Source organism: Vespa velutina, chromosome 12, assembly GCF_912470025.1.
Source record: "Vespa velutina chromosome 12, iVesVel2.1, whole genome shotgun sequence".
NCBI classification, from domain to species: domain Eukaryota; kingdom Metazoa; phylum Arthropoda; class Insecta; order Hymenoptera; family Vespidae; genus Vespa; species Vespa velutina.
In genome coordinates, this window is record NC_062199.1 from 3,527,310 (window position 1) to 3,541,109 (window position 13,800).

At 27.9% G+C, this 13,800-nt stretch overlaps 3 protein-coding genes across 7 annotated transcripts in view; all 3 read right to left on the reverse strand.

The window, feature by feature from the left end:
• LOC124953353 (cadherin-89D) overlaps positions 1-8,344 on the reverse strand; it is a 40,253-nt gene extending 31,909 nt beyond the window's left edge. For 2 of the 5 annotated variants that reach the window (XM_047504603.1, XM_047504596.1), the window contains exon 1: positions 7,345-8,343. In XM_047504603.1, coding sequence (XP_047360559.1) covers positions 7,345-7,396 — 52 coding nt within the window. In that variant the 5' untranslated portion in view covers positions 7,397-8,343. Of the gene's footprint in view, positions 1-2,822; positions 2,894-4,706; positions 5,795-7,344 lie in introns of those variants that run through there. The other 3 variants (XM_047504599.1, XM_047504600.1, XM_047504602.1) reach the window with 3 other exon arrangements.
• Positions 8,345-8,911: 567 nt separating this feature from the next.
• Positions 8,912-12,353, reverse strand: LOC124953388 (inner membrane metabolite transport protein YgcS-like). Its single transcript, XM_047504687.1, has 10 exons — positions 11,928-12,353; positions 11,623-11,784; positions 11,377-11,539; positions 11,121-11,242; positions 10,752-10,990; positions 10,428-10,606; positions 10,004-10,254; positions 9,644-9,803; positions 9,453-9,568; positions 8,912-9,372 (listed from the first exon to the last, which is right to left on the reverse strand). Exons 1-10 carry the CDS (start codon positions 11,962-11,964, stop codon positions 9,290-9,292), a joined length of 1,512 nt encoding a protein of 503 aa, XP_047360643.1. The 5' UTR covers positions 11,965-12,353; the 3' UTR covers positions 8,912-9,289.
• Positions 12,354-12,390: 37 nt separating this feature from the next.
• LOC124953370 (peroxiredoxin 1-like) overlaps positions 12,391-13,800 on the reverse strand; it is a 4,761-nt gene continuing 3,351 nt past the window's right edge. Inside the window, exons 3-4 of the mRNA XM_047504639.1 lie at positions 13,451-13,759; positions 12,391-13,108 (exon numbers count right to left, since the gene is read on the reverse strand). Of these exons, the coding sequence (XP_047360595.1) occupies positions 12,964-13,108; positions 13,451-13,759 (454 nt within the window). The 3' untranslated portion in view covers positions 12,391-12,963. The remainder of the gene's footprint in view (positions 13,109-13,450; positions 13,760-13,800) is intronic.

Below are 13,800 nucleotides of genomic sequence, written 5' to 3' on the forward strand. Positions count from 1 at the left end.
GTTCGACGGTAAGAGATAGTTTTCTTCTTTTTTTTTTTTTTTTTATCAATGACGATGACGATAGATGATGAGATAATATAGTACTATATAGTACTATAAACAAAAAAAAATTTTTGAATTACAATGAGATAGGTATTAGATATATATATATATATATATATATATATATATATATATATATATATAATAAACGCTGTAATTTTTTTTTCTTTCTTTTCTTTTCTTTTGTTTTTTTTTTTTTTTTTTTTTTTTAATAATATTTTTCGACTTCGTCCAAAAATTTTACGATATATCGTATTGATAACGGTAAAACTATTCTTTCATTCTAAACATGGCAAAAAGTTAAATCGAAGTCCGATCATGATCAAGGTAGCTCGAAACTAAGCTATCCTTGTATAAATTATCCCCTAAAATAGTCATGTCTTTCTAAGTTTATCTCTGGAATTTTAATTCGTTGGAATAAAATGAATGTACATTTTGTATCAAACAAAACCGGAATTTTACACGTTTACACGTTCTTAATATAAATGGTTACATATCGTCTGTACGTATAATACATTTAATACGAAATGAATAATAAATTATTAGCTAATTAATTTGCGATGCGTTATAGAATTGAAAACGAAAAAGAAATAAAAATGAAAAAAAAAAAGAAAAAAATCAAAAATAAAAACCATCGTATATATATATATATATATATATATATATATATCTTTAAAAATTTAATATTTATTTTATTTTATTTATTTCATAATAATAAATAAAAATAAATTATTAACAAACTTTTTGTCGTTTGTTTAAAAAGATTTAACTTGATAATCGTTAAGAAAGGACCATTCTTCATTTAGAAATTGTCAATTAATTTTCGTTTATTCCACGCGTTAACGTGCTTCATCCACGTTTATTATTAACGTCGAATGGATAAATAACGAGCTGGAATTATGAATTACTTTGTTAGAGAAAAAGGTCACTGTTATAACCCAAGAGTACATAGTACAAGCCCTTCGATCGTTTATACACTGGACATTCGACACATCGTCTATGTATATATCTATGTACGTATGTATGTATGTATGTATGTATGTATGTATCTGTGTATCTACATTGTATTTTGTCTCGCGACCTTGTCCTCCTTCGGGAATCCGAAACAGCGAAGGACGTGCTCGAAAGATTTTTATTTCATTTATTTAAGGGAGAATGAAATTCTCACACCTACCAAAATCTCAACAGCATCAAGAGTTATTTAAATTTTAGAATTCTTAAGGAATTTCTAATGAAATTTTCTTATATCTGAACAAAAAAAAAAAAAAAAGACAGAAAGAGAGAGAGAGAGAGAAAGAGAAAATAAATAATTAAATATATATAACAAATGATAATGAATGATATTATAAATAGATAACAAAGCTTATAAATAATTAAATTTATGTATATATATATATATATACATAAAACAAATGATAAAAATTCGAAAAAAAGAATCGATAAAAACCTTTTCAATACAATCTTTTACTAGGTCATATAATTTTTAACCTAATTTCAAGGTTTTTAATTTTAAATCGACATATCCCGAAGTATATGTTCTGCGTAAATTCAATAAGCGTTTCGTGAAAAATTTATGAGGATTAATATTATTTAACTATTTTTCATGCATTTCGTCTTAATATATATATATATATATATATATACATAATTAAAAATCGAGAAGAAATGTATGTTCTTTAAATATACGTTTTGTTTAAATCGCACGTTTACTCGTATAACAATTTAATTATTATTAATATTTAATTTATATTACCCATGAATATATAGATATTTATTTTATAAAACAATTATTAATTTTTAAATGATATATAATTATTACTTTATAAAATAAAAAGTTATAAAGTAAAATAATAATTATAAGACAATGTCGTTCCGTTAAAATTTCAAGATATCGTAAATGTTCCGTCGTAAGGAAATTTTGTTCAAAAATAATCCTAACCGTTATATCGTTAAAACAATTTCAATTCTTGGATTAATTCAAATGAAAGGAGGAGTGCGAAGAAGAAAAAAAAAAAGGAAAAAAAAGGGAAAAAAGAAGAAAAAAAAGAAAAAAAAAATATAAAAAGGGAGAAAAAAAGAGAAGAAAAAAATGAATGAAAGAAAGAAAGAAAGAAAGAAAGAAAGAAAGAAGGAAAGAAAATTAAAAAGGAGAAAATTAAATTAAAAGTCGTAGCCCGAAGTACTTTTCCTTGTTAAAATTGACGAGAAGTCATGATCGGTCGCTCGCATACAAGACGTTAACTCCCGTCGTTTCTTTTCACCATCGAACGACGACGTTACGTGCACTTTAAAATCCATCGAAAGTATGCGAAGGAAAGTGCTCTTTACTTTTTCACTTTTCCTAACTTCTTCTATGCATGGAAAAGAAAAAAAAAAAAAGGGAAAAAAGAAAGGAAAAGAAAAGAAAAAAGAAAAAAAGAAAAGAGAGAAAAAAAGAAAGAAAGAAGAAAATTTACTGCTTAGAAAGGATGAGCCAATTTGTACGCACATACACGCACACGTACATATGTATATATATATATATATATATATATACACGAATAGAGAGAGAGAGAGAGAGAGAGAAATACATTAACAAGATATATGACAATATAAATAATGGAAAAGAATTAGGAATGATATAGCAAACAAATTATCGAATATCTCAGATATCATAATATAAATTAGATTCTAACGATTTATCTAAGTGGTCAGAATGGAGGATATAACATTTAATACATGATTCTAAATGGATGATAATAAACGATATCGAGACGATAATAGAATTGTGACTTACGTACTTGGAAACTTAGGGGATATCCAATTTGTATGATTATTTAAGTATCAAATTCATTTGAAGAACATCTCTATATGGGAAATAATAATGGTATTAAAGATAGTCGTTCGGTAAAATTCTAACTGATCGTAGAACCGTAAAAACCTGTTGTCATGCTCGAACGAGACTGCGTTTAACGCGTCGATACGTTTCAACGAAGTGAACGAATACTTTGATAATAAGTACCTTTCTCGATGGATGCTGAAAGCTAGAGAGAGAGAAAGAGAGAGAGAGAGAGAGAGAGAGAGAGAGAGAGAGAGAGAAAGAGTGAAAAAGAGTGAGATTTATTACAAGGATTTATATTAGTCCTATGATCTCATCTTAAATTCATTTGATAGAATTCACATTAATCTTGATTCTCTTATTTGCTGAGAATTGTATAATACTTGAAGAACGAATTGAATCTCTCTTTTTCTATTCTTTTTTCTTCCTTTTTTTTTCTTCTTCTTCTTCTTTTTCTTTCTTTTTTTTTTTCTCTCTTACTCTCAATTTTATAAACTTTCCCGAATAATATCAATTACGAAAATATTAAAAATATTATCAAGTAGTATTACGTGTATTAGTAAAAATATTTTATCGTTTCTTATTAATTATCGTTTCGTTGGAAAATATTTAATAGATTGAAACTGGTTCGAAGGAGTGTTTTAGTTTACTTTGGAAAGTTGGATAGAAAATAAAAAAGAAAAGAAATAGATAAATAAAAGAAAAGAAAAAAAAAGAAATGGATAAACTCATTCGAGTGGATAATTTTAAACGGATCGAATAAAAGAAAGATATTTAGATCATTTGATGTAATATTAAATAAGTACGATTAGTTTTCTAATGATCTTTGAAATGAATTTTTATGACAATGAATTTTTTTCCTTTCTTTTTGTTTTTTTTTTTTTTTTCTTTTTCCTTACAAATCGATTGAACTCTCGAGTTTGACATTCTTATAAAAAATATCAATCGATCATAAGCAATATTTTAAAAAATACATGGATATAAAATGTCCTTGCTTATCTGACGTTGGTCACGGTTTAACGAGCTCGCTCTATGCGCGAACGAATAACGAAAATTATAACTAGAACTAAAACTAAATCTAATACTAAAACTAAAACTAAAACTGAAAAGATTGCGAATAACGTGCGTAAAATACCCTTTCTTATAATACGTCACGAGTGAAAGATTATTTAACAAACTCTTATCGAATAAACTGGTTTCAGAAATTATTGACCGGTTAGGTTTCTCGATCAAATATAATTACCTATAATCGAATCGAATCGTATCGAATCCAAACGAATCAATTTTTTTTTTTTCCACCAAGATGAAAATTATTCATTCCTTAAGGCTTTAGTTTCTTCGTTCTATCGACGAAATGTCGTTCACCGAACAAGATTACGTATACATAATTATCCAAAGTTTAATGAGAGACTTCGATCATTATGTTTCTCGTCAATATCGTTGATCGTTCTAACGAATTATGATCTATATATTTTCTATGTAATTATTATCTATATAACTTTCGACGATCTTAAAGACAAAAATCGTTTTAATCGATATATCTTCTTTCGGTTGAAGAAAAAAAAAAAAAAAAAAGGAAAAAAAATAAAACAAACAAAACAAAAAATTCATTTACGTCATTTACAAAATTAAAGAGAAAAAAAGATAAGAAAGAAAGAAAAAAATGACGACAAATACATGAGATAAATTATACGAATATGAGTATTATTGTGTCATTCAAAAAAAAAAAAAAAAAAACTGATGATAAATGATTATCAAGCAAAGATTTCTAATAAGATCGATGATGGATGAAATGAGAATGAATGAAAAATTTGTAAAAAATTATACGTAGAAAAAAATTTCTTGCCGAACGTAGAAATAAAGGTCTTCCCTCTCTCTCCCATCGCTTCCCCTCCTCCTTCTCCTCCTCCTCCTCCTCCTCCTCCTCCTCTTTCGATAACTTCCGTTAATTAACTTTCATTGCCCTGGAAAAAGAATTCTCGCGTTCGCACGCAGTATCTTCCGGCGCTACGCATATATACACATAAGACACACACATGCATACTTATATATAAACAAACTGGTAAAGCTATTTTGTAATGCTTAGTCGGTATATATATAAATATATTTATGTATGTGTATACGTGTGTTTATATCCTATAGAAGCGATTTAAAAGCGCTGATTTCTTAACGCTTTCATTATCGCAAACATTTCATCGAAACGTTTATTTTTATGCTAAGTTATATATCAAGGCCAAGCTATGGAAAAATCAACGGAAAGAAAAACAAAAAAAAAAAAAAAAACAGAAAAAAAGATGTAGAAAGATATAAAAGGGCATAGAAGAGTTGAGTTTACCTAAGCGTTTCGTTCGCGAAAAGTCTGTGTGTACATAAACATTTATATATATATATATATGTGTGTGTGTGTGTATGTATGTGTGTGTGGGTGTGTACCTGTATAAAAAAAAAAAAAGAAAAAAAAAAAGAAAAGAAAGGAACACGAGATCACACCTGGACGCTCGTCTGTGTTACTCGCCGTATCCTTTTGTACAAAATCCGATTGTAAAAGAGAGATTTCTCTCTTTAAAGTCAATGAGAGAAACTGAATTTTATCAGCACCGAGTTAACCACATAGCCAAGAGAGAGAATGGAATCACTAGCCGGAAACTACGGAAAAATCTTGTATTATTCGAAACAATCTTCTTTTTTTTTTTTTTTTGTTTCTTTCCTTTTTCTTTTCTTTTCTTTTTTGTGTTTTTTTTTTTTTTTTTTTTTTTTTTTTTTTTTTTTTTTTCCTTTTTCTTTTATTTTTAACGCAGACAGAAACCGATCGAGCGATCCTTTTGGAGAAAGGAAAGAAAGGAGGAAAAAAGAAAATAGAAAGAAAGAAAGATCCTTTGCAACAATATAATATAATACCAATCACAAAAAGTCTTGATTGAATTTTATAGTATTAACGAATATGACCGAACGATTTGATTCTTATAAGTGAAAAATAAAAGGAAACAAAAGAAAACAAAATAAAAATAAATAAGATAAATAAGTAATAAAATAATGAAATAAGTGAAATAAAATAAAATAAATAAAAGTAAAGAAAAATAAAGAAAATAAATCAATAAAAATAAAAAAAGAAATAAAAAAAAAATACTACTAGACGATACTTCCAAGGATCGTATTTAAATTATTATTTATCAATATTGTCATGTGTCGGTGTTTAAAAGTTAAAAAAAAAAAGAAAAAAAAGAAAAAAAACTAAGTAAATAAATAAATAAATAAATAAATAAATAAATAAATAAATAAATAATTAAATAATTAAATAATTAAATAAAAAAAAAAAAAAATCTTCGCGATACTTTTGCAATTAAACGGAAGAGAAAAAAATGTTTTTTCCCGACGGGGAAGAAAAAAAAAAAGAAACGAAAGAAAAGAGAAGGAAAGAGAGAGAAAGAGAGAGAGAGAGAGAGAGAGAGAGAGAGAGAGAGAAAAACAATAAAACGAAAAATAGTCCATCGATAATTCATTCGGCAATTCGCATGCATTTGCATCTTCGTTTCTGGGAGGAAAGTAACGCGGTTGGGTTTTAGTAAAGGTATATCGCGAAACGAAACGAGAGCGGGCTCGTTTAATGTGCGCTTCTCTTTCCCACCCCTCCCACCTATCCTACCCCATCTCTCTCTCTCTCTCTCTCAATCTCTCTCTCTCTCTCTCAATCTCTCTCTCTCTCTCTTTCTCTCTGGTCTATTGCAAACGAAACGGGCGGCCGATTTGAAATTCAAGCGTCGACTCCACGCTCGATCGCTCCTGGAATAAAGAATCCTTCTTTATTTTCTCGTCCCCTTTTTTCTCCTTTTCTCCTTCCTTCTTTCTTTCCTCCTTTCTTTCTTTTTTTCCTTCTCCTTTCCTTTTTTTCTTTCCTTTTCTTTCTGTTGTTTCTTTTTTTTTCTTTATTCCACCCGTAGTCTCTCTCTCTCTCTCTCTCTCTCTCTCTCTCTCTCTCTCTCTCTCTCTCTCTCTCTCTCTCTTTTACACTCTATCCAATTCTCGTTCGTTTTGGATCAGCGGAGTTAACTCGAGATACCATTGCTAGCCTGCTAACCCGATTTCCGACTTTCTTTAAAAAAAATTTTGCGTACCTTTGGCACGTTCGATCGCGATATCGATCACAATATCGATCGATCGATAAATCAAATAATATATAAATAGAAATATATATACATATATATGTGTGTGTTTATGTGTATTTTCTATCTTGATGATTTTTTCTCTATTTTTTTTTTTGTTTCTTTCTTTCTTTCTTTTCTATTTAATTTATTTTCATTCCTTCGAGGAAAATATAAAGAGAGAAAGAAAGATAAAGAAACAGAGAAAGAAAGATAAAGAAAGAGAGATAGAAAGAGAGAGAGAGAGAGAGAGAGAGAGAGAGAAAAAAAGAGAGAGAGAGAGAGAGAGATAAAAAAGCACATATATAATTTCTATCTATACAGATACATAATTTTATAACGTACCAACGTAAAAATCCATCCGGTTTATACTGCAACGTGACCGTTCACCTGGCATTTCTTCTTTTCCTTCCTAATTTGTAATATCTCTCTTTCTCTCTCTCTCTCTCTCTATCTCTCTCTTTTTCTCTCTTGTTCTCTCTCTTGTTCTCTCTCTATCTCTCTCTCTCTCTCTCTCTCTCTCTAACTATCTATCTATCTAATTCTCTAACTCTTTAAAACGAAAAGACGATGAATTTCGCGAAATGACGAGAATTGAACGTACTCGTATAAATCTTCCTATATATTTTAACGGAGATGTTCCGTCTGTAGAGTACCTATCGAGCCGACGGCCGAGCCTGTACTGATCCTTCTATACTTACTTACTTACTTATTTACTCTATCTATCTATCTTTGCTTACCTGGTTCAACGTAAATCAGTTTCTAGCGGGAGATGATGAGATGACCCGTTTTTCTTCCGGGTTTCTCGTTTATTGATCATAATCAATATAAAACCTGTAAAATATTCGAAATATTTACCATTTAATTTTGATATTTCTAAATCAATGTTTCCGTGAAAATACTCGAAATATTTGCCATTTAATTTTGATAATTTTTCTTTTATAACGGCGTTATAAAAAATATATACGCATATACATACACACACGTACACACACACGCACACGCATACCGGAGCACGTGCATGTATACATATACATATAGATTCATACCAATAGAATAACAATGTTGTCTTTTCTCGTTTCGAGAAACGAGGTTGAAGAAAGGAGAATTCAAAACATCGACCATGAATTGCTCGATCTTTTTTTTTTTTTGTTTCCTTTTCTTTTTTTTTCTTCTTCTTCTTTTTTTTACGAAAGCTACTTTACTCCTTACCTTCTTAAGAATAAGATATGCATATACGAGAGGTACTATCCCTCTGATAAACGACCAACCTATAGAATGGGAACTCTCAAGCTCGCGTTAAGTGTGTTTTAACTATCGAGTCAGGTATGTAGATATATATGTGCTAATTATACATCTTGATCACCGTTATAGTACAAGCAATTCATGTGATACGATAAAAAAAAGAAAAGAAAAAAAAAAAACGATATATAAGCACGAACTCACGATCAACGGGAGAAAAAGAATGGTAAGTGGATTCAAGGGGGGCAAATAAGCTTCGTTGCCCCCGAGTGGCAAAGGTCGATTAATGAATAATCGTAATTCTCCTCGTGATCGATACTTTTTCAATGATAGAGAAAAGTAGAAGAAAAAAAAGAAAAAAAAAACAAAAAAAGAAAAAAAAAAGAGAGATCGTCGTTCCATTCGAATATTCTTTTTTTTTTAATGAAAATCATAATTTCTAGAGAATGATCTAAAAAGAAGCTGAAACGTTTAAAGATCAATATTTTCATATACGACATATTTATTTAATATTAAAAATTAAACGGAGATAAATGTTTTTCTTTTTCTTTTTTTTTCTTTCTTTTTTCTTTTTTTTTTCTTTTTTTTTTTTTTATATGCAATAACATATTCCATATCGTATTTATAAAGAATTAAAAGATAAATTTAAAATACACAATAGTGACATTAAACAAAATTTAAAGCATTTTCATGTAGAATTCTGTTTTATCGAATGAGTATCGAAGAAAGATTTTAAATTTAATTATCGACAGAGTGATTATCGACGAAGTATTATTTCTTTAAAATATCATTTGGATATTTAACGAGAACTGCAATTATCAGCTGTCAATAAAAATAATTCTATTCCATACTTCGTCGATAATTATTACTGTTAGTTTCAACGTCGATAAGAAATATTTTAAACATTGAAAGTAATTGGATTTGTTTTATATTCATATAATAGTATTAATTGTAATCAATATTTTCATATAAAAAAAAAAATATATATATATATAAAATTTATTTTATCAAAAATAATTTAAAATCACTAATATTCTCTTAAATACATTTATGAATTATCTTGAATAATAGATCGTTCTTGTATCGGTATTCCATTTAAATCTGGTATTGGTATAACAACGATAGCAGTACCTATAATTATATTTTTATATTTGTAATAAACACATATAAATTTAATTGAAACAATATTAAGGAATTAATTAAATACTAACTTATTAAAATAATAAAGGCTGCTATTATACTAAGTATACATGAAATATTTGAAACAAATTTAATCATCGTAGCTGCCAAATGTGGTAATATTCTTGTTAATCCCATAACAGTACCCCTATAAATATATTTATCAAATATAATAATTTAATTGATAACATGATTATTAACGATACTATAGGATTTTATATACCTCAAACCTGTTGGATAATTTTCAGCTATTAGAATATTAACAATCGTATTATTAATCGCATATGATGCGAGAAATAATATGGAGAAAATGATTTGCATAGCATATTGAAATAAAAAAATTATACAGAATATCGCTATGCCTCCTATGAATGATGATAATACTGCAAATGTAAAATAAAATATTGAAATCATACAATTTATATGATACACAATTTAAATCAATTAATTTACATTACACATAATTTAAATCAATTAATTTATATCACACATACACATATACACGCGCGCGCGCTAGTACACATACCACACAGAGAGAGAGAGAGAGAGAAAACATTGTCATATAATAACAAATGTTACTAACTTAAAATCCATTTTTTTCTAACAACTTGTATTCCTATTATAAGCAAAATTTCTCCCAATAAATAACTAAAAGAAATACATAATAGAAATATGAAACGTTGATGATTAATTTGTTGACAACTTAATAAGAGACTCTCGGCAATCTCTGAGAAATTAATATTGCACGTGAAATCAATTCCTTTATCCATCTCCTTCATTTCTTTTCCAAGTTCTTGTAACAAATGACTATCCCAAAGGGCAAGCCAAATGAATCTTTAAATTGATACAAAAAAAAAAAAAAAGAGAGAGAAAGAAAACTGATTTAACATAAATATTAAATCTATATTTATAAGAAATAAGAATTAAATAGAAATGAAAAAGAATTAAATCTATATTTATAAGTAGTAAAAATTAAATATAATTGAAAAATGAATATTTCATATTACCCAGGAAATTGTAAGAAGCATAAAAATAAGCTGCATATTGTGATACGTCTAAATGGCAATCGAAACAATTTATGTAATCGTTCGTATGTCTTCATGCAATATCTATAAATCATTTTAAATAGACTATTCGTATCGTCGGTTTCTTCGTCTTGCTCAATGCAAGTGTTCAAATCGACGTTCTGCAATATCAATAGGATCAAGCGAAAATATTTGTTTAATATTTCAAATGTTTTATATAGAAATATATTAAGGGGAGAAAAAAAAAAGAAAAGAAAAGAAAATAAGAGAAAAAGAAATTCATTAATAAACAATTAATTAATGTACCGGATAAGTTTCTATATGCTTTGAATTATTAATAGCATACATCTGCCTTAAAACCGTAAACGCTTCTTCCTGACGTTGTTGATATAACAAAAATCTTGGTGTTTCTGGTAATAAACTAACTGCACAGGCTATCATCAAACTTGGTGCACCACCAATACCAGCAAGAACTCGCCAGGAACTTGGACGGAATTTTTTATAAAGCATTTGTATGATAGAAGGAACTAATGACCAAGACACACCTATCAGAAAGGGGGGTTGGGATAAATCCGAATAATTTTTTTTTTTTTTCCTTTGTTTTGCTTTATCTTAAAGAATAATTCTCCTGTATTGTATAATCGATAAAGAAAATATTAATTGTACAATAAACACCTAAAGCAGACAGATAACCAAGAATCCAAGCAATATCTATTATAGCCAGACAAATCTCTCTCCTTTTAATTGGCAGACATTCAATAAGATAGACTCTCAAAACTATATAGTTTCCAGCTAATCTGAAATAATGAAATTAAAAAAAAAAAAAAAAATAAGAAAGAAAGAAAAAAAAAAGATCAAGGGAAAATTATATATTAAAAAAATCTAATATCTCTTTAAAATATATATTACATTTATAACTATATTAGCTTACCCTAGACCTAATAAAAATATAAATAAGTTTATCAAAAATACAGTTTGAGCGAAGGAGAGTGCTATCGATGAAGAAAATATAAGAACCATGGTGAAAGTAATTATTCCTTTACGTCCACAAATGTCGGCTAAACTTCCGAACAAGAAGGAACCTATTGCCATTCCTACGATTGAAAATAAAATTATCACGTGTCAAACTAAATATAAAAATCATAATGGAGATATATACATACATATATTTACGTACCGAAAGATTGCGTAGCATTGAATACAATGATGTCATTCTTCTCCAATTTTAAATCGCACACTATCAAACGTGATATTACGAAAACAATAACGGAGGCAATAGCTTCTACGAATGTACAAATTCCGCATAATCCAACGATAAAATAATGACATGCTCCCCAACCTATTCATTTTTTGCCAAAATTAATATATCAAAAGCATTATAATAATTAAAAAGAATTCGATGTAAACGACAATGAGATAGAGAGAGACAGAGAGAGAGAGAGAGAGAAAGAGAGAGAGAAAGAAAGAAAGAAATAAACCCACCAGTTTTATTTAATGCAATTTCACATCCGTTGCTCATTGTTAAAAATCATTCAAACACTATGCAATATTATATATATATATATATATATATATATATATATATATGTGTGTGTGTTATATTATATTCTGTAAATTATTTAAAAATTTATAAAAATGATAAATAACTTCAATGGGGCTCCTCGGTGCACGTATAAATTTTCTAATTTCTATTCTCAAAGGATATTTGAAAAACATGCTAACACGATAACAGGACAATTGTCTTCTTTGGTTAACTGTCTAATTGCAATCAAAAGAAATACAACATATCTATACTTTATTGCACATAGAGATGTCGTTGTTTCTTTCTTTCTTTTTTTTTTGTAATTATATATACATATATATATATATATATATATATAGGGAAAAAAAAAATATATATATATAGGAAAAAAAATAAAAACAGAAAAGAAAAAGCTGAAAGACATACGAAAGAAAAGCCATTTATTAAAAGATAATTAAAAAGCAGATATTTTTATGACAATTAATTCCAATTATTTGAAATGTATATAATAAATGTGCTTATCAAACGTAACTCTAAATGTAAATTATAAACGTCAATACTGCGCTTGTAATCTGAACGAGCAGATATTTTTTTTTCTTTTTTTTTTTTAGATGTCGATACTATTTGTATACTTTGATAACAATTAAATTCGTTTATTGTTAATAAAGGAATCTTATCGGATGCAATCTTTTGATGCAATCTGAACAAAAACTACAAAACACCGTAGTTTTCTCAGCTTTTAACTGGTTTTTTTTTTCCTTTTTTTTTTTTTTTTTGTTTTTTTTTTCTTTTTTGTTTTAATAAATAAACAAACGCTCACTCTCTTACAAATGCAGTATTGTCGTTATACAAAAATGAAATTATATTATTATCGATCAGAAATATTTGATCGTTCTATTTTAAAGCGATTTCATTATATTGTCATTGGATCTGATAATATCTGCTGGGAATATAAATATCCATATATAGGATTTCGTTCGTCTGATTAAATAACATTTACGAATCTTTAAAATATTCCTTTGAAGCGACCACGTCAGGCTTCATGGTTTTCTTGCCTGGTTTCCAACCAGCTGGGCATACTTCACCATGTTTATCAGTATATTGGAACGCTTGCACAAGACGTAAGGTCTCATCGACGGACCTAAAAAAGAAAAAAAAGAAAAAAAAAAGAATATTTTTTATGTGTATATATATATATATATATATATATATATATATATATATATATATCTAAGTCACAAATCAATTGTTACGTCAATTTTATATATATTATTTTTAATGAAAGATGACAAAAAATTAAATTAATATTGAAATAAAATCAAAATGTATATATGTATATAAGAAAAAATTCTAACGTTAATTGGATGTGATTGGAAAAAAAAGAAAAAAAAGAAAAAAAAAAAAAAAAGTTAAAACATTTTACTTTACAAATGATAAAGAAAATATTTTCGGATGATTTAAGATCAAAATAAATCAACATTACCTTCCAACCGGTAAATCATTAACGGTGATCTGACGTAAATTTTGTTTATCGTCTATGATGAAAAGACCGCGGAATGGAACTCCAGATTCTTCATCGAGTACGCCATAATCACGTGCTATCTTCAAACTTTTATCGGCTAGAAGGGGAATAGTCATTTCACCAAGACCGCCTTGTTTTCGTGGTGTATTAATCCATGCCAAATGACTGAAGTGAGAATCGGTAGAGGCTGCTATTACTTGACAACCAATGTCCTTGAATTCTTGTGAACGATCCGAAAACGCAATTATCTCGGTTGGGCATACGAAGGTGCTGTTAAAAAGTTATCAATCAAAAATTTTTCTTTCATTTTG

Bases quoted from the DNA above. Each gene is read 5' to 3' on its own strand.
- LOC124953388 (XM_047504687.1), bottom strand. From the start codon at position 11,964: ATGAGCAACGGATGTGAAATTGCATTAAATAAAACTG. The intron at 10,255-10,427 runs GTAATATGAAAT...ATCAATTTAAAG, and splicing joins TGCTTCTTACAATTTCCTGG to ATTCATTTGGCTTGCCCTTT. The intron at 9,804-10,003 runs GTTAGTAACATT...TTACATTTGCAG, and splicing joins TAGAAAAAAATGGATTTTAA to TATTATCATCATTCATAGGA.